We start from the raw sequence: 27346 nt of genomic DNA, 5'->3' as shown, positions 1-27346 counted from the left end.
AACTCCACATTACCTAATGTGTATGTAGCACCTGCCAAGGTCAATCTAGCTACTGCTGTCTCTGAATGGCTAACCTGTCAACAAGAGGCACTAATCTTCAGGGTGACCAGCAAACCATTTGGTGGTAAATTAACCACTCTGGACTTTCTTCACCCGGGAAGTCCAGCAGTTTGCCAACACCTCACAAGGATGGGTAGCTATTTCAGGTGTGGGCTTGTCTTTCCTGTCTGCAGATTTTCAGCTGGCACCACTATCCTTAGACGGCCTGATTCACAGGTATGGAGTCCCATACAATAGCACTTGACTAGGGGACTCACTATACAGCAAAGGAGCTGTGGGAGTGAGTCCAAGACTATGAGATTCACTGATTGTATTACATCCTGCAGCAGCCAGCCTCAGAATACTGGACTGTCTTTTGAAAGCCCAGGTGAAGTGCCAACTCAGGGCATTAAGAGGCAAGATTCTAAAAATGCCATCTTTACCTGGCCAGCAAGGCTCAGTGGTTGAGCATCAACCTATCAACCAGGAGGTTACAGTTCCTGGTCAGGGCATATGCCCAGGATTCAGGCTTGATCCCACTGGGCAGTGTGCAGGAAGCAGCCGATCAATGATTCTCTCACCATTGATGTTTCTCTCTCTCCCTTCTTCTCTGAAATCAGTAAAAATATAACATATATATATATATATATATATACTAGTAGCCTTGCACACAAATGCATGCGCCAGTAGGTCGCTGCCACTCTCCTGTAGCTCTCTGTTCATTGCCCCGCCCTCCTGTAGCTCCCCCCTTCATAGCTTGCTGCCCTGCCGCCTCCTGTAGCTCTCTGCCGCCCGCTTATAGTTCGCTGCCCCACCCTCCTGCAGATCTGTGATCTGGTCATTACGTGGTTTGTTGTTATGCCTCATGGCATAATGGATAATTAGCATATTACACACACACACACACACACACACTAGAGGCCCGGTGCATGAAATTCGTGCGGGGGGGGGGGGGGTTGTCGCTCAGCCCAGCCTGCACCCTCTCCAATCTGGGATCCCTCTCACAATCCAGAACTGCTGGCTCCCAACTGCTTGCCTGCCTGCCTTCCTGATTGCCCCTAACGGCTTCTGCCTGCCAGCCTGATCACTCCCTAACCACTCCCCTGCTAGCCTGATTGCCCCTAACTGCCCTCCCCTGCAGGCCTGGTCCCCCCCAACTGCCCTCCCCTGCAGGCCTGGTCACCCCCAACTTCCCTCCTCTGCCGGCCTAGTCACCCCTAACTGCCCTCCCTTGCAGGCTTGATTGCCCCCAACTGCCCTCCCTTGCAGGCCTGGTCTCTCCCAACTGCCCTCCCCTGCTGGCCATCTTGTGTGTTGGAGTGATGGTCAATTTGCATATTACTCTTTTATTAGATAGGATGTGTGTGTGTGTGTGTGTGTGTGTGTGTGTATATATATATATATATATATATATATATATATATATATAGAGAGAGAGAGAGAGAGAGAGAGAGAGAGAGAGAGACAGGCACACACACAAAAAAAAGGATGGAAAAAGATGTACTATGCTAATATTAAGTCAATATCTATTTGTGCTCATTTCACATGGTTCCTATTGGACGAAAACCCAAAGTATAGAAATTTGCAGACTGTAGAATTTTTTATAAATCAATATAGGAAATAAACTGTGAAAACAATTAATAGCTACTATATACCAGCACTTTATGTAAATTATTTCATTTAATCCTCACCACCACCCTTGGGAAGTTAGGTATTAGTATTCCAACTCATAGATGAGACTAGAGAATATGTATCTTGTCTACCTATACACTTGTATAGGTAGTATCAAGGTCTGATTCCAATCTGACTTTGTAGGCAAGCATCTTCACACCAACATTACTCTGTGTACAATTATGACACACAAAATAATTTAAATGCTTGTAATTTGAAAAATATAACAATGTTCTTTAATTTTAAACTCTATCAATGACACTTTAAATATCATTTAGGCCTGTTCTTGTCATTCATTCTCAAAACTGTACTTGCCATGTGCCAGCAGCTTTTAAAGTTAAAAAACTGAACTTGCATTTTTTATTTATAATAGAAAACATTTTAAGTCACTGGGAATTCCTGCCTATCTACAATTAATCTTTAATTCATCTCATTGCATGGAACTGCTGGTGACAGTAGCTGAAAGAAGTAGGCTTATGAGATGCCTTCCTCAAAGGATATTTAGGGTGATTTCAAGTCTTCATAATTTCCTCTGTTATGTAGATTTTGCCCCAGAATTGTAACATTTAAAACCAGGAAAGGAGTGTATATAAGAAAATGTTACCTGATGCCGAAACCGGTTTGGCTCAGTGGATAGAGTGTCGGCCTGCGGACTGAAAGGTCCCAGGTTCGACTCCAGTCAAGGGCACGTACATTGGTTGCGGGCACATCCCAGGTAGGGGGTGTGCAGGAGGCAGCTGGTCGATGTTTCTCTCTCATCAATGTTTCTAGCTCTCTATCCCTCTCCCTTCCTCGCTGTAAAAAATCAACAAAAATATCTAAAAAAAAAAAAGAAAATGTTACCTGAATAAATAGCAGATATCCTTGATTGGTAAAAAAAAAAAAAAAAAAATTATCTTTTAAAATTCTATCCTCACTTCCAGTTTCAGTAAAATGTCACAAAAACTATGACAGGGGTCAAAAATATAATTGATAGTTTAGTAATTCCTTGTGCCACAAAGAACAATTAACACCTGAGTTAAAGCATTTATACAAAACAAAATACCTATTTTTTTTTATGGTGTGTGTGTGTGTGTGGCACTGTTCTCCAAAGGCACTGCACTACAGGTAAACACACGGTCTCCCTGCTCTAAAAATCCACTTAATATGTTATCCTTGGATAGAGGATGTATGTTAAACTGACAAGAACAGATTCGTACACTTGATTTTAGTCAAAAGGCCGAGAAGCAATGTACCTTTTATTAGTGGGACTACTGAACACCAGGTAATGTGCTTGACCTTTTTAATCACCCTATTAACACAGATATTACTCCTAAGTAATTCCAAGTAAGGAAGTAACATGCTCTTCCCTAAACAGAGAACTGGGATAAAGTTGGAACCATGCCAGTAAGCCTGAGTTCTAAACTCACTGAATTGATACATCAAGGATTAGTGATAGAGACATAAAACAAAAAAATGGCTGGATGCTTCTTTATTTCAACTAGACGCTTTTTAAAATCCTTGTTTTCTTTTTTAAAGACAATATCTCACAGGTGTGTATAACCTCAGCCATACAACAGCAGGCTGTCAATCTGAGGTTCAGAATGAATACTGTGGTTAGATGTTATCAGCCTCTACGATCAAGTTCTCCATGAATTTTTCACCCAAGGCTCTTCTATTCATTGTTATCTGGATCCATTTTTGAATTTCAACATAGTGTATTTCTAACATCCCTTTTTTATTAGAAGAAACTCTATAGAAAAATTTCCTCTCTTCTTATCACAGAATGGGAACAGAGGAATGGATACCACTCTGATGAAATATTGAATATGGGAAATTCTCTAAAGATAAATGACCCACCCGGCTGGCATGGCTCAGTGGTTGAGTATTGACGTATGTACCAGGAGGTCACCGTTTCTTAATCAGGGCACATGCCCAGGCTGTGGGCTCCAGCCTCAGTAGGGGATGTGCAGGAGACACATATCAATAATCCTCATCACCGATGTTTCTCTCTCTGAAATCAATTTTATATATATATATATATATATATATATATATATATATATAAATAAATAAATAAAAAAAGAGTAGGGACCTGAGCTCAAAGAAGAGGGGGAGGAGAGCTGGCAGCAGACACTCAGATAATGATCCCAGGGGTACCACAATAACCACTAACCATTTCTTCCATATTACCTAATTTATTGGTGTTTCATATTAATTCCTAAAATCCCAGGAATTAGGCCTAAGAATTAGCAAATCCCATTTGTGAAGAATGTAAGTACTTTTCAGAAGGGAAAAGGGGTTAGCAGTGATTAGTAATAAACAATCTGAAGGCCTGGCCGGGTGCGTCAGTTGGCTGAAGTGTCATTCCATATACCAAAACGGTCATGGGGTTCACTTCCCGGTTAGGGCACACACCTAAATTGCAGGTTCAATAACGGGTTGGGGTGTGTACAAGGAGGCAAGTGATTGATGTTTCTCTCTCTTCTCTCAAACCAATAAACATATCCTTGGGTGAGTAATAAAAAAAGAAGAAGAAGAAAAAGATGATTTTCTTTATTCCTATATGCCAAGATCAGCTACGCTGAGAAAACGAATTTCTGATGGAGAGCGTGAACATTAATTTTGGAACTTGAAGCACTTGCTGGGAAAAGACAGCAAGCTTAGATAGTACAAGAAGCTTAGACAGTACAGGGGCACTGGTAGAATGACAATGAACAGGAAAACAAAGGATGGCAGGCATCTATTAATCCCTGTATCAACACTGCTACATTCAGGAAAAATCTTTTCTTTTCATCTAGTGTTCCTTTAAAAAATCTTATCACATATAATACAGTGCAACTATTCAGTGCATCTACATTCATTATATGTAGATGGCATCAGAGGCCTAAACATAATTTATGCAGTGATTTTGTAGTAAAATTTATTTTAGCTTTCTTAAATTCCTAGTCAATTTTAAGAACACAGCCTTATTATACTGGCAAATGCCCCTGTGAATAATATAGGGAACCAAGCCCCGGTTTGTTTGGTTTGTCATACAAGAAAATTCCATGCATTTTGTTTAAAATATACAAACAGGTGAAACTCAAATCTCTTGTAGCACACTTATAAAATGGGGATACTTTTAACAAAAAACAACCTGCATCTCAACAATTAATTATAAATTCTACAACAAAAAAATGTTTCCATCTGGCAGATTGAACAGAACCAACAGTTTTTGTTTTACTAAATTAAATAATGTTTACCATGTAATTTTAATGTGAAAATGGGTAACAGTAAGAAAAAATACCTATAGTCAAAAAGTTCACCATGTTAAACAACCAATCAGGGTCTAGAAATTTCTGCTTTTCTTCTCCAAATGTTTTCCAATAAAATCATTCCTTTTCTCTAGTAGAGATCAACACAAATATAAATTGCTAAATAATAACCTTAATTCTCATATGCTGAGGTTTAAATATTTACCTCATTTAATAAGGAAACAGATGTGAGACATTTTTAAGACTCAAGATTTGGCATTAAAAACTAGTGCCTCAGTTATTAAAAATTCCGGTTCCTGTGTTTGTGACTCACTAAATAGCTACTGGAAAATAGGACTTTTCAAGCTGACTTTCTAGTTAAGACTTTAATCTTAAAGGAAGTGTGTATGTGGTTTAAAAACCTGTCATGCCCCAGCTGGTGTGGCTCAGTGGATAGAGCGTCGGCCTGCGGACTGAAGGGTCCCGGGTTCGATTCTGGTCAGGGGCATGTACCTTGGTTGCGGGCACATCCCCAGTGGGGGTTGTGCAGGAGGCAGCTGATCGATGTTTCTCTCTCATCGATGTTTCTAACTCTCTATTCCTCTCTCTTCCTCTCTGTAAAACATCAATAAAATATATATTTAAAAAAAACCTGTCATGATAGACAAACTGGATGGTTCAGTACTACTAACATCTCCCACGGAGACAAAACACAATACTTACAATAAAATGCCAAGAATAAACATTTCCTATGGGTTCTGATTTCCAATACCTGGCTACACAGATTACTTAATACTTATTACTTGTTGAACAATACAGGAAAAACTTTTAAATAAGTAAAGTTCCGAATTTGAGGTAACGAATATTCATTCATTAAGAATAAAGTAGTCAAGATTTCCTTTTACTCAGAAACAAAAACAAAAAACACAAAACTTTAAAAGTCTGCCTCCATGTATAAAAGATAAGATCAATCACATTTATCACTGGACACAAAAGATAGTCAAAGGTCTTTAAAAATGTTAATCTCAAAAAGGAAAATTAACTTTTATATTTCATTCACTATCAAGACCATACTTGCTTAACAAGATAATTATGCTATTGATACAAAACATAGTGTATTTACACTTAACTGTACAAAATAATTTAATGCTTACAAAAATATTAGAATGTTTAGAGTTGATAGACACAGTCTTAAGTAATCTCTTCTAGAGAAGTATACAGTAAGACCACTGATTTCCATTTCACTTGTTTTTTAATAAGTCAAAAAAGGGATGCTGCAATGCTTCATCTAAGGTAATTCTTTTCACTGGATCATATTCTAACATTCTTCGAACCAGGTCAAACAGTTTCTCGTGTTCTTCATCATGACAAAGCATAAATTCCTGGGGGAAAAATGTTTTTATTTTAGAAAGATATTTATAAATAACTGAAACATTTTTTAAACTTTTAAATCATTTTTTTTTTTTTTACCTTTAATGGTTTGCAGCGTCTCCTAACATATCTACCAGCAGAACTATGTTCATCCCAATCTAGCTGGTTATGGTGAAAATACTTGCGTTTTCTATAGGTAGAAGAAATCTGGATTAGTAAAAATAACAAAAGATCCACGTTTACCCTGCCTACACCAGGACAGATGAAAGTATAAGCATCTCTATGTATACGTTCCTTAAAATCTTAGCAATAATCATGTATCAGACAGCTTACAGAATACTTCCATAATCTTGTACACAGAGAACAATGCCAGCTTTAAAAACAGAAGCCTCTGGATCCATTCTTATAAATTCTGATTTCCTTCGATCTGAAGTGGGGCTGGAAATCTTTAAAGGACTCCATGGATGACTTCTGAGGTACAGCTGTGTTTGAAAACCACTACAGTGCCTTGTGTAAGGACATATAGCTGACTTAGCACCAGTATAGAATTCTAACATTGCTATGACTCCAAATCAGGCTCTCTTTATTACTCTATTTATTATTTGTATATAAACTTAGGAAAACAATTATGCAGAGGAAATCTTCAGTGTCAAAACCACCACTTTGTTTACTAGATCACAGGTAAATACTGTCATTACTTTTTAAAAACTTTATGAAAAATTCAAAATATGCAATCCTTGGAAAAAGCAGTAACCACCAAGTTGAGTTTTTCTGTAGTTGGAACATAGGCTATTGCATGTACTCAACAAAGGTCTTTAATCTTAAAGCATACCTTGTTTTCTGAATCATGTGTGTTGGTATAGGTCCTAATATTCTTTCCATCATTGCCAGGTGCTCTTTACTGTCATGAGTCTGAAAAACGTAGGGAAAAAAATTTAGCATTTTTCATTTCCTTGTATACACAAGAAAGAAAACCATAAGAAAATAGTACTGACATAAAAGGACTAAATTAGGGTTTACACAATTTACATTACTCTCTCCTTCAAATAGGGAACAATACCAAATGAGTTGTATTATCTGGTGCAAACCCAATAAAAGTCTTTCTGAAATGTACTGCAGAGAGGCATAATTTGTTTAAAGTAAAATTGATCAGTTTTCTTATTTATTTGTAAATCTTGCACTGTTTTTAACTGAGGAATGACTGGGGAAGATTATAAAAAATACTGTGTCCTCATTTAAGCAGTCGCTTAACCAATATTAACCTCCATTACCCAATGAATAGCAACATATTAACACTTACTAATACCAAGCAATAAAAATATAGTCCCAATAATTCTCACAATAATCCTGAGCTAGATATGTGGGAATATGAATTTCAAAGAGGTAAAGATACTAGTTCAAAGTCACAGAGCTCAGAAATGAGGGAAGTTTAGCTATGAACCAAGTCAAAACTCATTCTTAAAACTATACATTAACAGAGCTCTGTCGGAAGTAGAACAGAGAAAAATGTCACACAGCTAAAATGGGATGTTTCTAGAGCAGAAATTGGCAAACTTTTCCTGTTAACAGGCCACATAGTAAATATTTTAGGTGTGGATGGTCACAACTGCTCTCTGTGGCATATTTCTTGTTGTGTTTTAAAGGAGGCATCAGGCAGGATATAGTTTGCCAACCCTGTTCTGAAAGCAGAGGTTGTGTGTAATGCTTTTTAAAAATCTATCAACTGTTGTGCCTGGCACATTGCTTTCAAAACATTACGTACTTAATGTAAGACAGGAATAAACACAATAGCTCAATATTTTAATGAAATTCCTTAGTTGAAGAGTATGTTGTAGGGTGAAATCCAAATATAAACCTTATCTCAAACCAATGTTAATAATCTGCATTCACTTAAGACCTCTGTAATTTAAATTACAAACTCATTACAAAGACAGCATGTATTCTGCTTAACTTTTTCTTGACCCTATCATTTATTACCATGAAACCAGACACTACCTCCTTGAATTAACTAATAACCATGATTCTAGATATCAAATTTGTCTATAAATCAAGAGTAATTTTAACAGGATCTCTATGGGTTAAACAGAAACAGTGTGAACATACACCCTGAATAGCTACCCAAGTCTAAACTCATAGCTTCTCTTCATGCTATTTGATGTAACTTCAACCTTATTATGAGCTAGAATTTCCTGAACCACAAAACAGAACGCCACAACACCCTGACCACATCACAACTAAAACAAGTCAAGTTTTCATAAAAGGGACACATTATTCCTCCTGGGCTTTTTTGGTAGTAATCTCCAAATATAGGCCAAATGGCAACCCCACTGTCATGAGTCTGAAAAATCATTTTCATTTTGGACCAGTCTACATTTGAAAACCACTAACTTTTAAGATAAAACAACTATCTTTTTATGGAGAACAAATCCATTATGAATCAATCAGTCCTTGCCTACTATCACCATTTTCCTATTTATGCAAGACGGATGCACCATTTATTCTTCCCTGACAAGAATATGTTCCTTTAAACCAGTACCCATTTAAGATACTATTTCTTGCCTGGCCGGTGTGCCTCAGTGGTTGAGTGTTGACCCATGAACCAGGAGGTCATGGTTCGATTCCCGATCAGGCCACATGCCCGAGTTGTGGGCCCAATCCTCAGTAGGGGGTGTGCAGGAGGCAATGGATCAATGATTCTATGTCATTGATGTTTCTCTCTCCCTCCCTCCCTGTTTAAAAACATTGAAAAAAATAATTTAAAAAATACTATTTCTTCTCCTGACATGACCCTCACACTCTAGTGTTCTGACAAATTCCTACTCTTCCTCTAACAATGGCTTAAACTACCTACTGCTTTAGTGATGCCTTCTCTAAGAAAATTTAACTGTTTCCTTTTCCTGGGTCCAACTATACTTTCTACATTAATTCATTACAGCAAATACAACATTATACTGTAAGTTTCCTTATGTCTCTCTTTTGTATGATTTCCTTGAATAGATACTGTCTTTTATCTTTATAAAGTCTAGAGTGTAACAGATGCTTAATAAAATACAACTTGGAATAAAATAAAACTTACTGTTCCTGAATTCTTTTATATAAAAAAGTGCCTTGTTGCCTGGAATGGCTCAGTGGTTGAGCGTCGACCTATGAACCAGGAGGTCATAGTTTGATTCCCAATCAGTGCACATGCCTAGGTTTTGAGCTTGATCCCCAGTGTGAAGTGTGCAGAAGGCAGCTGATCAATAATTCTCTCATCATTGATGTTTCTCTCTCTCCCTCTCCCTTCCTGTCTGAAATCAGTTACACACACATATATACATAATAAAAAAAAAGCCATAGGATACTCAATACAACCAGAACTGAATTAAAACTGGCTACAGTAGCGCTAATATAAATTTATGAAGATGATATGTAACAAAAAAATGGAAACATCAGACAGTATGAACATGTGTTAAAAAATTCAACCCTACCTTATAATAAACATGCAAATTGACTGCACCTCCGCTATGCCCACAGCCAATCAGAGCGAACAAGATGGCGGTTAATTTGCATATGCGGGCGCTGAGCTGCCTGGGTCCAGGAAACATCCTCCCGACCCAGGCTGCTCCTAGCCTGTAGGCCCATGCTTAGGTCCTGAGCGGCAGGGGTCCCAGAACGCCCCCTGGCCACTCAGAGCCTATGGGTGTAGGTGCCAACCAACCTGGCGGGCGGGCGGAACATCCCTGCCCCCAGCGGCTTGCAAAGGCTCCTGCACAAAGCAGCGGTTTGGGGCCACGCCCCCAGTCAGGCGCCCAGGACCAGGGGCTGCCGCTGGCCTCTGGGGTGTGCCAAGACCCTGGCGGCCACTGCTGTGTGCTGCCCAGGGTCCCTCAGGCCCCGAGCCTGAGGCCCATGGTCAGGCTGGCTGCTGGCCTCCCCAAGCCGCTTGCAAAGGCTCCTGCACAAAGCAGCGGTTTGGGGCCACGTCCCCAGCCAGGCGCCCAGGACCAGGGGCTGCTGATGGCCTCCTGGGTTTCCCAAGACCCTGGCGGCCACAGCTGTGTGCTGCCCAGGGTCCCTGCAAGCCTCGAGCCTGGGGCCCATGGTGGGGCTGGCTGCTGGCCTTGGGGCATTTGGAGACGGGGATGTTCCCACCCCGCCCCAGAGGCTTTCCAAGCTCCAGCACCAAGTGGCAGATTGTGTCCATGCCCCAAGCCTAGCGCCCTCCACAGGGGGATGGCTGCTGGCCTCTGGGGTGTGCGGAGACCCCAGCAGCCACCACCGGGTGGCAGGGACACGCCCCTAGCCCAGTGGACACAACCCAGGGGCTGCATGAGCTGCAGAGAATACACCTTTTTAAAAAAATTTTTTATTTATTTATTTTTTTACAGAGAAGAGGGGAGAGGGATAGACAGTCAGAAATATCAATGAGAGAGAAACATCCATTAGCTGCCTCCTGCACACTCCCTACTGGGGATATGCCTCCAACCAAGGTACATGCCCTAAACAGGAATCAAACCTGGGACCCTTCAGTCTGCAGGCCCACGGTCTATCCACTGAGCCAAACCATTTTCAGAGTAAATACCTTTTCTGACAACTCATTGGTTAAGCTCCCTGTAGGCCACCAATTGCAGTGTTCTTGGTAATTTGGGTTATAAGAATCCAAGAAGGTAATCTAGGGTTTTTCTACCACACTCTTGAAGGAAAAAATGAAGGTCCCTTGAGGGGTCCCAGATTGGAGAGACTGCAGGCTGGGCTGAGGGACAACACCCCCCGCTACCCCCCCTCCCCGCCGTGCATGAATTTCGTGCACCGGGCCTCTAGTAATATATAAAATGAACTGACCATTCACTAAGAGTAGTTTTTCATTCAACTATGGTTTTAGAGAAGGATAACCATTTTGCATATATAAGTTTTAATCTTAAGAATGGCATTATGGCAACTTTTCACATGGAAGCCAAATTTTACATGCTTTTAAAACTTAACAATATTCATTAAATACATACCTGAAAGACCGTGAAACCAAGGTAATATTCAATAAGAATGCAACCTATGCTCCAGACATCACAAGGTTGAGACCAACCTAAAGCTATTTAAAAACAAATACAAAAATTTTATTATGTAATAATTTTTAATCGCCAATTTACTAGATCCTTCTGTAAATGAGTACTCTCTTTAAATAACTCCTTGGGAGAATATGACAGTAAATTCAGGGTTTATATTTTGAATTTTATTTTTTAATCCTCACCTGAAGTTATGTTTTTATTGATTAGAGAGAGAGAGAGAGAGAGAGGGAGGGAGGGAGGGGGAGAGGGAGAGAGAGAGGGAGGGAGGGAGAGGGATAGGGAGAGAGAGAGAGAGGGAGGGAGGGAGGGAGGGAGGGAGGGGAGAGAGAGAGAGAGAGAGAGAGAGAGAGAGAGAGAGAGAGAGAGAGAGAAACATCGATGTGAGAGATATCAATCAGTTGCCTCCCATATGCCACCGACCGGGCTCAAACTCGCAACCTGGGTATGTACCCTTGCCAGGAATTGAACCCATGATCCTTCAGTGCTCGGAACGACACTTCAACCAACTAAGCCACAACAGCCAAGGCTACATTTTTAATTTTGTATAAAATATTATTCTGTATGTTTTTACAGTCCTCCATATCCTGATATCAAATTATAGCATTTAACTTGGAGGAAGGGCATTTAATATAAGAGAGGAACTAGAAAATATTTCCCAAATATAACTACCAATTTGTGGAAATATTCCACCATCTCTGAATTGCTTGTGCAATGGGAGTACTATTATACCAGTTCATGCTTGTTCTATGAAATTTTACATTTTATTAGTGCAAATATAATTCAATATTTATCCTCTGAATATAATTAAGCCCTTATCAATTATCATAAGCTTGATGACTGAGTTTACTTCTTCCATTAAAAGAAATAATATAGTTTGACATAAATTATATACGAATGAATATTTTATGTAGTTTCACCTACAATCAGAATTATAGAGTCATTTAAAGTTCACACAGAGAGGGATCTATATATGTACTTTCAAGCTGTCTATACATGATCACATATACTTTCTCCTTCAGGATTCTCAATGGCAATACTATTTTGGAAAGAATAAAATACCCAAACTTCTTGTCTATATTTAATTGGAAAGCAGGTGAAAAGAATAAGCCATATAGATATTTTAATCCTTTAAAAGTCAAATAGTTAGTAAACAATAATGTATAAATAAAACCTACCTTAAAAGGCATTTCAAGTACTTGTAGTAACATCACTGAATTTAAAGGTAAAGGAAGAAATAATACACTCAAGGGCCTTGACTATGATTTAGTCATTTTTGTTAACCCTGACAATGCTTATCACTTGAACAAATGGATAATGGAGCATGATTTCTACTTATAGGCCCATACAATATCTGCAAATAACAGAGGTTGGATTTAAGATGAAAGTTTTTTCTCTCCAGTCACTCCTACCTCTCAGTCTAGCTTTACTCCAGGTGACTGTGTAACTGTAGCACACTGCTCTAAATCATCCCATTTTGATGAGTCAGTTCTCATACTCTTTGGAATTCCACAACATTCTTTTACCAATCTCTCTCAACTTTATTACTAAACACCCCAAACCTGAGATCAACTGACCTCAATTGTGGCACCGGAATACATCTTCCTCTCCTACCTAATTCTGCCTTAATCCTCATGATAAACACTCCACAAACACACAGAGGACCCTTCTAATTTCCCAATGTGATCTCTTTTGTCAAGGTCAATAATACAATTTCTAATTTATACCACCTATCCCTAGCCTGGCCACACCTGGAACATCATTATTACTGAAAACTACTATATTTTATCCAAGCTAGGAGGCCATTAAGTGTAAGACACACTACTGTTGTACATACCAATAACAAAGAAATGTCAATTGTTTTGCGTTGAAAATTCTGAATTTAAGTTGATAAAATCCAGGAAGTTACCTCCTTTTGAACTCTAAAATTAAATATTATACTATCCGGCCTCTCAGTTGGACCTTACTTATGGCCAAGTAATAAGCTTATTCCATTTAAGTATCTCCCCACAGCACCTGATCTGAACTTTCCCCACAATCTCCAAGCCCCCAAACACATCCCTGAATTCCCAGCTCTATTAATATAACCTGGTCTCTAACTTTTACATTTTGATGCATGCTCCCTTACTGAATTCCGTTATTTTAAAACGGCACCTTAACTCATTTTATTTTCCAGCCTTTATCATGTGAAAGGCTTTCAAAGCTCTCCTTTAGACTAGCTCTGCTTTCTTTTCCTCTTGACTTTCCCTCACCCTACATTTAGATGTCTGCTAGCCAAACCATTAGCATTTTTACCAGCACCATGCTTTGATGACACAAAAATACTCACATCACTTCAAAATCACATTGCTGTGATGTACTTAGCCAATACAGCCTGTTCTTATCATCTCAGAGGATTAACTTGCTCAAAAATAACTACCACCTGAAGTGTCTTTACACATGGTATCATATTTTTCCCACTCAGGAAAAATGTTTCCAGTAATTTCGATTCTTTTTATGAAAATAGCAAAGCATTTTCTGTATATTGCATCACCCCACCCCCTGGCAAAGCTTAAAGAACAAAACCCTCTTCTTCAATTACAATATCAGGAAGTCTGGTGTCTACTGACCCAAAATGACCTCTGGAGCTCTGTAATGCCGTGTAGATACTAAAGTACTATGATGTTCATCATCGTATGTTGCACTTCCAAAGTCAACAACTTTGATATCTGTGTTTTTCAGTGTGCGTTCATCTCGTTTCTAGAGAGAGACAGTTGAGTACACATGAAGGTCAATAAAGATATGAAATCTTTTATAGCACTATACAAAAGGCTTGCATTATCTTTTTGGATTTTCAACATAGCCCCATGAGAAAGGCAAAGAAAGATATCCTTTTTGGGTTTAATATAAGGATAAGAATAAGCATCAGAAGTGAAATTCCTCATTCAATGATCAACAAGCTAAATTAATTTTACAGAACCACCAAAATTAAAACAAGTTTTAACTTACCATTTTAGAATTATATTTGACTACATAGTCAGACTTCACAAATAAAATATTTTCAGGCTTCAGATCTGTATGAGTTAACTTATTATGATGCAAAACTGTAAGAGAATAAAAACACATTATTAAGTTTCACTTACAAATTTAATCTGTATAGGGGAGAAGGAAGAATGAGTAGTGGATACAGGGTCAAGAAGGGTTTTATCTTAACAATATGCAGTTTTAGTGACCACGTTTTAATACATTGCTTGTGTAACAAAAACTTTAAAATTCTGGTATTTAGCCCTAGCCGGTTTGGCTCAGTAGATAGAGCGTCAGCCTGCGGACTGAAGGGTCCCCCCAGGTTCGATTCCATTCAAGGGCACATGCCTGGGTTTCAGGCTTGATCTCCCCAGTAGGGGGTATGCAGGAGGCAGTCGATCAATGATTCTCATCATTGATATTTCTTTCTTTCTTTCCCTCTCCCTTCCTCTCTAAAATCAATAAAAATATTTTTAAAAAATTCTGATGTTTAAGGATTTACCAAGTATACTTACAATTTATTGACTGGCAGATCTGATAAGCCATCTGCCTGATGTGATCAATTTGAAATGGTAGAAAGCTATTTTCTTTAATGAAATCATAGGTACTAAGTCCCAGCAATTCAAATACAATACAAACATGACCATGGTGATCAAACCATTCTAGCATCTGGACGCATCGGCTAAAATAGATAAAAATAAAAATAATTCAGTTCACAGAATTCTGATTATTTTATATAACATGATGGATCATACTTCAAGTTTATACTTACAAAACACTGTTGGGGTCAGTAGTATTTAAATGCTCCAATACTTGGATTTCTGAACGAGCTGCTTCACGGTATCGACCTACATTTTTTACTATTTTCACTGCTACATGTATGCCATTCCTTAAAAAAAAAAATTATGAAAATGGTAAATGTAGAGAAGCAGGATGAAAACATGCAGCCTCTAAAGCATAACCTTATTAAGTATCATTCTAATACTATTTTTCTAAAATACGATACCAGATTCCATAAAACATCTTTTTAAAACATTTTGACAAAATACCCTTTATTGGAGCAATGCTTCCCTTAATACTTATGAATTTTAATGTTTTCAGAATTTTAAATTTACCTAGATTTTATACAAACATTAATGAAACAATAAACCTCAAATAGAATATGCTACTCCTTAAAGCATTTGCTCATTACTAGGCTAGACTCACTCTGTGCCAGATAATGTACAGATAGGTGTTAATGATGAAAAAGGCAGGACTTGTCCATGTGTACCTAATAGCCCAGAGGAAAAGAGATATGACCAACTTATCGTAAGGTTAGAAGCGCCTGGTATGAGGTACAATGGAGTGGAGGAGGGAGCTCAGACTTCTTCAGAGAAGAGGTGATATATACCTGAGCCTATTTGTCAGAATTAGTAGGGAAAGGGAACATTTGGCCAAACAGACACCATCAATAAATCATGAAGTCAAGAATATGTTTATCACATTCACTAGTGCAAACAGGCTGAATTAGCTATAGTACAGAGCAGTGAGATTCAAAGTGGGGCACCTGTAACTTAAGTACAGAGTCAGGAGTGATGTGAGGGAATGGATTTCAACTTTCAAATCTTGAACTTTCTTTTGTTCTCTTTTCTAAATCTGATCATCCAGATGATGAGCCAGAACTCAAGCTCTACTAATTTACAAGAGCAAGGAAAACCCCATGTGCCCCTAATTAGATCAAGATATGTGCTTTAGACTATAAAAAACCTTTGAGGCAAACATTTCTAGTGGCTAGGCACAAACCTTTCCCTAAGACTGATGGTTTCCAATTCACTGCTTTCCACAAAGTCCCAATGACATTGTGGGATGATAAATCATTAAAACGTATTATCTTATCTAATAAAGAGGGATATGCTAATTGACCCTCATGCCATTGCAAAGATGGCGGCACCCACAGCCAATAAGGAGGGAATATGCTGACTGTCCCACCCTCAAAGATGGCGGCACCCACAGCCACAAGATGGTGGTGCCCAGTTCCCTCAGCTTTGCCGGGATGGCAGGCGCACGGTAAGGCCAGGCCTGTCCTCTTCGCGTGGCTGCCTCCGGAGTCCCCCAGTCCTCTCAGCTCCCCAGCTGCCCAGGACCAGCCCGAGGTGCAGGTGAGCCTCCAATGGTGGCTGCCCAGCCGACACCCGAGGTGCAAGCAAGCCTCAGATGTCGGCTGCCCAGCCACCCAGGGCCGGCCGAGGCTTGCGCTGCCGGCAGTGGCAGCAGCAGAGGTGTGATGGGGTGTCGCCTCCCGCCCAAGAGCTCCTGGACTGTGAGAGGGGGCAGGTTGGGCTGAGGGACCCCCCTCCAGTGCATCAATTTTCAAGCACCGGACCTCTAGTTTTAAATATATTTTTTATTGATTTCAGAGAGGAAGGGAGAGGGAAAGAGAGATAGAAACATCAATGATCAGAATCATTGATCAGCTGCCTGCTGCACGCCCCTATTGGGGATCAAGCCTGCAACCCGGGCATGAGCCCTTAGCTGGAATTGAACCTGGGACCCTTCAGTCCGCAGGCCGACGCTCTATCCACGGTGCCAAACTGGCTAAGGGCTAATAAATCATTAAACATTATTTCGATAGTATCCCTGTTTGGCATATATCTCAACTTTAAATACTACTGATTGGATTATGTTGGTTAGATAACTTAAGAGTATTGGAGTCTCAAAAAATTTTAAAAAGACATTAATAGGACAATGTCTTAATGAAAATAGATTTTCATTCTGATAAAATCTGAATGAAGTCTGTAGATCAGCTGGCAAAATTTGAAAATATAACATAAATATAAATAAAATATAGTCATATGCAATTGGTCAGGACGCTGTCACGTAATGACCGATCAGCAGGTTGCGTGTGCAGCAGGTGTGGGTGGGCGGGGACTTGCAGTGTCAGGGATGGGGGCAGGGCTGTGGCGGGGGTGGGGGGGTGGGGAGGGGTCTCCGTGCATGCGTGGGCCGGGCGTGCCATGGCCCTGCCCGGGGGTCCGCAGGCCTCCCCCGGCTCCAGCCTACTTCTTTAGGCAATCCATCGAGCTCTGGATGGGTGGGTGGGGCCTACATTGTTGGGGTGATGAATAGAGGGGCTCCCGCACTGTGACAGGGCACAGGCAAGGCTGAGGGACCCCTGACCCCCCCAGGGCAGTTGGGGGCGATTGGGCCGGCAGGGGAGGGCAGTTGGGGGCGATCAGGCCAGCAGGGGAGCAGTTAGGGGGCAATCAGGCTGGCAGGCAGAAGCGGTTCGGGGCAATCAGGCAGGCAGGCGAGCGGTTAGGAGCCAGCAGTCCTGGATTGTGAGAGGGATGTCCGACTGTGTTTAGGCCTGATCCCACAGTCGGACATCCCCTGAGGGGTCCCAGATTGGAGAGGGTGCAGGCCGGACTGAGGGACAACCCCCTGCATGCACGAATTCATGCACTGGGTCCCTAGGGTCTTTATAGTTTAAGAAGTTAACTCTAACATGAAAACTTTGGGAACAAGGTTTTTGAACTAAGATTAGATATGCTTTATTATCTCTGAAATTCAAAAGTAAAGTAAAGCACTCTGAATTTCTTACACAGCACTAAGGGCCTAAGTTCTGGGAAATACTCTTCACCTGAACATGCACTTTAATATCAATCAACTCCCATCTCACAGAATTTGTAAGCATTCTTGATCAAAATTCACACTCACGGTAAACAAATCATGCACATAGTTCAAGAAATTTTGAATATTTATACATCAAGAAAACACCTATCACTCAAAACATCACTTCATCATGATGGATCCTTCCTCACCAAAAGTATCAGAATGCACAAGAAAGAAAAAACCACTTACATGCCATGATCAATGCATTCTACAACTTTGCCAAAGGCCCCTTCACCCAAAGTGTCCACGATTTCATCTAAAGTGAGGGGGAAGAAAGAGTTAGTGTAAGTACCTGAGTACTAATCATCTAGTTATTTAAACAATGAATGCTTAAGTGTGGAATATTTTCAAATGATTCTCTATCAAAGCATAACTAAGGTTTCAGCACTCAAATTATTTTATTTTCAGCTGCTACAAAGACAATTAAATAGAGCTATCTTTCTTGATCTAATCTCAAATTTCACTGATTATTTTGGAACTTTAGAGTAGAAATATTTAACTACTACAGAAAAGAAATACAAAATAACAAACCCACCAAAAAAAAAAAAAACACCAAAAAACAAAGAAGCAATGAAGAATTCTTTAGCCCCCCGCTGACAATCTATTCTTAAAAAGATTATTCTGTCTGCAAAGTTTAAAAAGTGTTGAAAAATATTCTATACATCTTGCTCTTAGAACGTCTCCACTTTGACAGATCAGGTGACCCTCCTCATCATCCTCTATACTCCTGGATCTTTTCCTTCGGTGGCTCTTCTGGAACGGCAAGTGGGCAGCACCAAGATCGTCCAGCCAATCAATATATCAGAGTGAATTCAGGGCAGAATACGCAATTCATTCAGCGGGGAGATATTCAGGCATTCAGATAAGCACCAGGCCACGAACAGTTGGCAGGAGCAATTTCAAATTCAGTCCCCAGAAATTCACAGGGCACAGTTTATGTTACAGAAGAAAAACATGGCAAGGAACAGATTTTCAGATAAGATACTTAAAGTGGCAATAGAAAAAAACAACACAATTGTCTCTTTAAAATATTGATTTAATTGAAGTCTGAAATTAAAGAATGCAATGTCATGTTCTATTAATCTCTTGCTATAAAATAGCATATGCTGCAAGTTGAAATGTCTAGTTTGTCAGAAAAATATTTTAAAATGTCCAAGATTAGTTGAAATTATTTAGCAATATATTCAAATATACATAACTAAAATAAAAGGGAAAAATAATGGCTGGTTAATTTAAATGTTCAATCTAATCAAAGCTAGTTTTACTGAATAAAAGTTGGAGAAGAAAACAGTATTTCAAAGATTACTGATCAAACAGCTCGGAGTGTTTAAAAAAAAAAAAAGGGCAGGTTTTTAAAAATACATTTCCCATTCAGCACCCATTTTCAGAACATCAATGGAACTAGTTGCAAACAATAATGCAGTATGCTCTGGGACTATAATATACAGGGTATATTTTATATAATATACAGGGTATAATTTAGGTATTGGTATTTACCTGTGCAACTTTCTATATTTGCTTCTAAGTATCAGAAAAGGGGTTTCTTATGAAGTAAAAAAAATTCAAAATGAAAGATGGGGTTCATTATTTCATAAAGTTTTATTATAAAACATAAAAACAATATTTTTAGTATTAAAATCAAGAAACTTGTGATGTGGTCTATGGGAAATGAAATGATTAATACGGGCAAATGAGGACTAACTAATAAATACAGATTAGTTATGAGCATTTGGAAGTTTCCTTTAAGGATTCAAGTAATATAAACACAATATACAATATAATTCAAGTATTATATACATTTTCCAAACTTATTGGCTCATTAAGAGCTTTATACACAAATAAATATCCACCCCAAATAAAAACAAAATCACTCATACCGAATGTGACTGGTGACTTGAACAGTGTCTATTATGCTTCCTTTTAGAACTGCTTCTCCTGCTCCGGACTGAAGATTTACTGCAGTGGATTCGGTAACTGCTTTCAACATCTCTGTGATAATGCCTAGGAACGTATCTTTCGCAGTACTCATTTCTGTATTCATCAATGTATCTCCTGTCCCGATAATCTCTCTCATTCAAGGATCTTGCTTCTAAATAATGACTGCAAACACATTAGAAGATTTCAAATTATTCTCTTCATTCTAGAGTAATGTGGTTCAAACAAAACATTTTCTCAAGAATTCCTGGTTTAAACAGCTAACTCAATAAAAGAAAAAAATTCAAATTGGTGAATTAGAATTTATACTTATAAAACTTAAGAAGTAATTTTACTTTAACCAATAAGCAAATGGGTTCCTATTTCTCTATTATATAGACTGCTGTTAAGCACCTCATATCAAGGAACAAAGCTTGAGCCAAATCATTCCATTATGTTCAGTGTTTACTTGATAAGTGTCCCTTTGCCTTCGGGAGAAAGTTAAAACCAAAAATTTATAAAACCGCATCAGATTTATGACATGCATCAGCAACTAAGCTTTCTTTCCTCACATAGCCACACACCATTAGAGGCAGGCAATACAAGATTCCTTTCTCTTTTAATGGGATTTTTAAATATCTCTGGCACACAGAGAATTCTTTCATAAAAGGTGGTTTATTACATGTACTGTAGCCCTTTCATTTTACAAATAATAAGATCCCTAGAAGAAAATGATTTGCAAGGATTGTAGAACACGTTCTCTGATTAAATGCACGAATTTTATCACATACATCACCTATCCTATGTCCTTTCCTTTTTGTATTTCTAGCTTCCTGTCATTCCTTTGAGAAATAGACAAAAGTAGCTTTTGAAGATTGCTTCATGTGCCAAAGACATCTAGAGTATATCCCCTTCAAATGAGAAAGGGATCTTGTAATTGCTTGCCTAGAGTTACAAGAGACCCAACACCCTACTCTCTTTGCATTTCTAATATCCTATTATGTCTGCTTGTAGTAAAATACACAAGAATTCTATATAGAAAACCGCTTCATTTAGTGCCACAGTGGTTAACTTCTGAATCTACAGATACCTTTGAAAATCTCATGAAAGATCTGGACCCTATTTCACCAAGAAATGCACCAATGAATAAACAAAACTTCAGAGATCATAGACCTCAGCAAGTCAATGTATCCCAGTTAAGTAGCCTTGATAAGATGGAAAGAAAAGGACATAGATTCAATTGGCCCACTTTCCCGCCCCCCTCTCTACCTGGGTTGAGTGTCCTCTTCAACAGAGTGCGAAGCTTCAAGAGGATGCACATGGAGCACTGAGGGAGAGAGGGGACACCTGCCCAGTCAGACAAATCAGCTAAAATAATCCTGACAAGCAACGGAGTGACAGATGTTGACTAGATTGCCCTCACCAACCCCTCTGCTTTCCCCAGAATATGCTGTTATTCTTTTCTCAGGGGGCTGGTTTAGGCAGAAATAAAGAGAGGCATCTCTAAAACTGCTACACAACAGAACTGGCATCACATACAGGCTGCGGAGATGCAGAAACCCCCTTTTCCTTTTCCCCAATGTCTTAAGTTTTCCCCATTGGAAAAACAACTCAGGATATTAAGGTAAGGCTGTGGGTCTAGGTCAGGGGTCTAATCAGTTGGCTTGGACCTATCAGAGAGAGATCAAACTAAAATTATACTCTTCAAAGCATCCTTCCCATAAAAGTCCAAAATCTTCCTATCAGAAAATAAACACGAATAATCTTTAACTGGAATAATGCATGAAATTAGACCTGCTCATAATCCATGAACAATCTATAGAATAACAAACATGAGGTGAAGTAATACCATGAGGATAAACTAAAAAGATGAGGACCTCTTTAATCTGTAACAACCAAGGCTTAGAGAGTATATACACGAAGTGTAAAGAATTATAGAGGCTCTGCACAGAGTGAACAGGATGAAAAGATTTAATTTCTAAAAATGTTCACTAAATGCCCACTGTAGTCCTTCAAAATAGCCAAGACTAATGAGGCTATTGACATTTGTTTGTATTTGCACACAGTCCTGTAGAAGGGAATATATACATATATGGCAAAAGCCCTGCCAACAAATGGACTGTTTGAGATTACTCACATAAAAATAAAGCACAACAATGCAGGAAATGCTGAAAGGCTGCATATGAGTGCTGAGTGTCAGAGAAGGGAAAGCACTCAAGCTTCTGAAAATGGTCAGGGAAGACTTCATGATAAAAGAAGAGCTACATCTTAAAGGGAAGTCAGGGTCTTGACAAAGTGGAAAGTAGAAATGACAGGGGAAAGAATGGCATATTACCATTTTATACATTCATAGAGCACTTCTAGCCACAATGGTTTAGAGAGGTGGGTTTGTCTATGCATTACTCAGGAAAAAGTAGACAATTCAAGCACGAGCAATTTTCACACAGGGAAACATAGGCAAATAAATAAACTGGGAAGAGACCATCCAACATCTTGCATGCTAGGCTAAGGACTTTAAAAATTTAGGGTTTCTCAAAGGGTGGTTGGGTTATCAGCAATATAAAAAAAATGGAATTATTAAAAATGAAGATCACTGGGCCCCAGGTCAGAGTCAATCTAAATCTTGTAATACTCATTTTAAACATAACTCAAAGATGATTTTATTCACACTAAAGTTTGAGAATCATTGATACAGTGTTAGAAAGACATTTAAGGATTTTTACCACAATATATAAAGGTGGTGTTTACAACAGCCACTTCACTCTTCCTAACACACTGCATAATTGAGTGATTTAAATTTGTAGAAAGGGATACCAATTGAAAGGCTACTGCCAAAAGACAAATCAGAAAGAAAAGCCACTTTGCAATACATAAAAAAGGTAAAATAATTGATATGCAGTAAGTTTTCATAAATCATTAAGAAAAATACATTTTAGTAGAAAAATATGCTAAGAATACAAAAAATAATGTTCAAGTAGTCAATAAACATGACAGTGGATAAATTCACTAGAAATTAACAAAAATCACACAGAATTCCATTTTTTGGCATTTCAAAATAGCCAAAAGTGGTGAGGGAAAGGAATATAAGTTGGGATAAAATTCTAGAAAAAGACATTAATATGCAGCAAGAGTTTATACCCTTTAACTTGAAAATGTCCCTTAGAATCTATTTTCAGAAAATAATCAGGCATGATTTGTAAATATTATTTTAAGAACAAGTAATTAGAAATAATTTATATCCAAACAATGGCAAGTTACCTTCTTTATACTTTTCTGCATTTTTAAAGATTTTATAAAACACATTCTTTTAAAGATTTTAATCTTCAAAAAGACTATTAGAATATTCTAGATTATGGAGAGCAATCACCACCAGACCTCTCCAGTGCCAAAGTCGAAGAAGCTGGTGGTTAAATGGATTTAGTATCATGTTTACGTAGTTAATTATGAACATGAATGAAGTTTATCACTGAAATCACGATGTAAACAATGTATAGTAAACCTGAGTGATTATTATTATTATTATTATGATGTTAAGTCTTACAGAGTATTTTGTATTTTATTAATAATAGGGTAGTTACTTTTCTATTGCACATTAATTAGCTCAGGTCATTGAAATCCTGTCATAAGCCACCCCCTTCCTCCCAAATAACAGTGTTACAGTGTGATGAAGAATGATCAAACTGCACTACCATCAAGCTCGCTGTTCTATATTACAAGTCTGTTTTAGGACAGAGAAGGAAAAAAATTACATACTGTTTTTTAAAGTAACCCCAGCTGGCTAATTTAGAAAGCAATCTGGTAAACAGTCCCAATGGAACATCTGCACAAAACATGGAGAAAACATAGGACCAACAAAACAAATGAGAAAAGAAAATTAATGGAAGACAAGATGATAGAAACTCTACACACCTAGCCTTTTTTAAACATCTAAGAACTTTAAAATTCCTTAAATTCTCTATTACCTCCAAATTTTACACCAGTAAAAATACACTAAAACAAAACACGTTATTAGGAATTTTTATTGAGACCCTTTACTAAATTACTGGCTGCTACCTGTACAAAGGAATGGTTTTTATAATAACCACACTTCTAAAAACCCCAAATATATCCACTACTGGTCTTATCTACAAAAACAATCTGTTAAACATAGTCTAAGCCAGTGGTTGGCAAACTCATTAGTCAACAGAGCCAAATTATCAACAGTACAACGATTGAAATTTCTTTTGAGAGCCAAAAACCGACTTCTGCGCATGGGCCACGAAGTTTCAATCGCACTGTACGTGCACACCCGCATGTGATATTTTGTGTAAGAGCCACACTCAAGGGTCCAAAGAGCCACATGTGGCTCGCGAGCCGCAGTTTGCCGACCATGGGTCTAAGCGACAAATCCCCAATGTACTTGAACATACCCAAATAGTATATGCTGTTTTTTAATCTGGAGTTATAGTCTCCCTGACCCTCATTCATTGAACATTAAAGGAGCACTCTAACATACATATATCGCTCATAATATACAAGTTTAAGGCACTGAGTGTCCTATTATCAGTATCAACTTTTTGTGTCTTATCCTCCTACATTACTGGCAGCCTGAACTGAACTGTACCCACCATTCCCAGAGAGACATACACAGATATAAGGGTAGGAAAACTGTTTTATTCACAGCTTTAGCCTCAGCACATATAGTGTCTAGCATATAATATGCATTCAATAATTTGTGAATATTTGATTGAATTATAAAATAATTGACAGATGAAAACTACATGTTAATAATAAATCACTAAAACTATTAATGTTAAAATGCTCCTAGTTCAATTTACCAATCAGATTCTTTAAACTGGTGATGTGGTTCACAATGTCTGTTCTCTTGTGTACTACTGTGGGATCTCCTCTTTCGTTTGTGGCTGCCACTGTAGCTTTCATGGCTCCAGCGCTCTCTACCATCCCAATGAGGGCAGTGAGGTCTTTTGGAATGCCGCATCTGTTAATGGAAACAAAAAGTGAGTTGTGGAGGTTATATATGATTATGTTTAGCAAATAAAATAATATACATTCATATTACTTAAATATAAATACCCAGAACATGGGGTCATACAGGTACTAAAATCTTTTGTAGGCAGTTTCCCAAGGTATGGGGTACTATTCCATTGGTATGTCAGATGATTTTAAGTGGCATGCATACAGATCTAGGACTAAATAATGAATTACACTGTGAGATCTTAATGTATTTTCTTTCAATTCTTCTGGATAAAAATTCTCAGCTTCGTGCTTGTCTTCAACTAACACTTCCTAATAATACTTAAAAAATATAAAAAGAACCAAGGTTCAGTCTTAGAGCCTTCAACAGCATCTAGCCAGAAATTAATAACTATTCTTGGTTTTAATTTATTTGTACCATTATACTACAGTAAATCAGTACCAATCTGCTAATTAAGTTATTGCTATGATTCCTTTTCAATATGAAATAAAAAGGGAAATACTATTACAAGTGTCATGCAGCTCTGGCAAAATTCTGCAATACAAATAGCTTCAGTCAGAGAAACACTTAGGGATACTAAATAAAGATGACTCAGTTAAAAAGTATAGAGCCATAGCCCTAGCCGGTTTGGCTCAGTGGTTTAGAGAGGCAGCCTTCGGACTGAAGGGTGGCGGGATTCAATCAAGGGCACATGTACCTTGGTTGCAGGCTCACTCTTTGTCTCTCCCCTCTTCCTTCCACTCTTTCTAAAAAAAAGTCAATGGAAACAACATCCTCAGTTGAGGATTAACGAGAGGAAAAAAAAGTATAGAGCCATCAAGGAAGCTTCTTTTTCTGAAACATGGCGAGAGTTGCGCTCTCTAAATCTTTTGACCCTTCAATTACCAAAACTGTATTTTAACCACATTAGAAACTCTTTAAAACAGAGGTGGTTAAGCGCTCTCTTAAATAACATCAAGCAAAATTACAACATATGATCGACATAGTCATTATTATGCAGGTCGCAAAACTTTTGTATCTGCTTTTAATTTTTTCCCATCCACCACCAGTCTGCCACCACCAGCTCACCTCTAACAAGGCAGACTTCTCAAATAACCAAAGTTATCAATATGCAAATATTAAAATTCAAAGAAGCATCTCAGGAAAACCAAGTATTTTTATTTCTCTAAACCAGTTCACTACTTTAAAATTTAATTCTCCTGTTAGAAAAGTGTCCCTCTCTCCCCACCTCCATTAACGTTCAGAAATATTTTCTCAGGTCAGTTAAGAGAAGAATCCTGGACTCACATTCTATGGGTAAGACGCCTCCCGAGTCACACAAAAAAGAAAGATTACCTAGAATTATTAAACTACCTCTAATTAATAAAGAATCCCAAGTGCTAGAACCACAAGGTATTGTTCAAGTAAAATGCAGAGCGTCAGAAATGCGGATCTGCGGCAACAATGGTAGGCTCCACGGAAAAACAGTGCCGCACGAAGGACAAACCTCTCCACATTTCGGCCCCTCGCAGCTAAACAAATACCAGGACGTGGACTCGCAGTTCCTCGGTCGCCCGGCCCCCACTCCGGCGCACCTGGCCAGCCTTTGGCACCCTCACAGACAGGGACAAATGTTTCATCCTGGAAAACCCGGGCCCCGAAGAGCTGGAGCTCCGACAGCACAAACCCGAAAGGCGGCTTCCCAAGGGTCCCCCGACCCGGCTTCCGCCTCCTCGGCGGAGCCTGAGCCTCCCGAGCCGCGAGGCGAGCAGACAGGCCCTCGGGGAAGAGTCAGTGGCAGAACCGCGGTCTTTCCGCCCAGGACATTAAATCTACCATAACACCTGCGCACCCTTCGATTTTAAAGCCAGCCCAGCGAAGTTGTGTCCGGAAGGAACCCCCAGTCGCCGAGGCCCCAACCCGGTCGTTTCTCCGACACCTGACTTCGACACCTAAAAAGAATGGGATGCCGCTCAGCCCAGTACACCCCACCCGAAACCTTACCGCTGCTAAAGCAAAAGGCCCTTTGCCGAGCAATGAAGCCAATCCACCGCCTTATCTCTCAGCCGCTGCGACAAAAAGCTTGCAAAATGGCGGCAGCGCCGTCTTCCTAAAATCCCCAGGCGGCTTCCAGCTCCACCTCCGCCACGCAAACGCGCCTGCGTGACAAAGCCTCGCGCGCTCCCCGCCCCGCCCCGAATGTGACGTCATGGGCGGGCCGGGCCCTTCACACTGCGGCTGCGCGGCCCGGGTCCCTCCCGCCCCGATCCCAGGTGAGACCCAGGCGACGCCTCAGGATGTTTTTGTTTAGGGAGATTCCCGGGTGCAACTAGAGAAGAAAAGTCTGTTCCCTGCCCTAAGCCTGTAGCTTGTGTTTGCTCCTTTTGGGGGGAGTGCGGCACCTCTGGGCTGAGCCAGCCATGGCCCCGTTTTCTGCTCTCCCTCTCAAGTGGACCAGCACCAGCGCACTTTGGCCGCTGGCCCTC

At 39.4% G+C, this 27346-nt stretch overlaps 1 protein-coding gene across 4 annotated transcripts; it reads right to left on the bottom strand.

The window, feature by feature from the left end:
• Window positions 1-3755: 3755 nt before the first annotated feature.
• Window positions 3756-27012, bottom strand: CLK4 (CDC like kinase 4). Of its 4 annotated transcripts, XM_079770724.1 has the most exons (14): window positions 26865-27012; window positions 24724-24884; window positions 21176-21233; window positions 19870-20092; window positions 18655-18745; window positions 18182-18248; window positions 15114-15230; window positions 14857-15023; window positions 14327-14421; window positions 13948-14077; window positions 11282-11364; window positions 7129-7208; window positions 6396-6486; window positions 3756-6307 (listed from the first exon to the last, which is right to left on the bottom strand). In XM_079770724.1, exons 2-14 carry the CDS (start codon window positions 24845-24847, stop codon window positions 6167-6169), a joined length of 1467 nt encoding a protein of 488 aa, XP_079626850.1. In that variant the 5' UTR covers window positions 24848-24884; window positions 26865-27012; the 3' UTR covers window positions 3756-6166. The 4 variants fall into 4 exon arrangements, with proteins under 4 accessions (XP_079626850.1, XP_079626852.1, XP_079626853.1 ...); XM_079770726.1 differs by lacking the exons at window positions 24724-24884; window positions 26865-27012 and adding an exon at window positions 23660-23675; XM_079770725.1 differs by lacking the exon at window positions 21176-21233 and having other exon boundaries at window positions 3757-6307.
• Between the last annotated feature and the right edge of the window lie 334 nt (window positions 27013-27346).

This window comes from Cnephaeus nilssonii (assembly GCF_951640355.1).
Source record: "Cnephaeus nilssonii genome assembly, chromosome: 5".
Taxonomy (NCBI): domain Eukaryota; kingdom Metazoa; phylum Chordata; class Mammalia; order Chiroptera; family Vespertilionidae; genus Cnephaeus; species Cnephaeus nilssonii.
The sequence above is the reverse complement of the archived record's forward strand: the minus strand, read 5'-3'. Positions and strand labels throughout refer to the sequence as shown.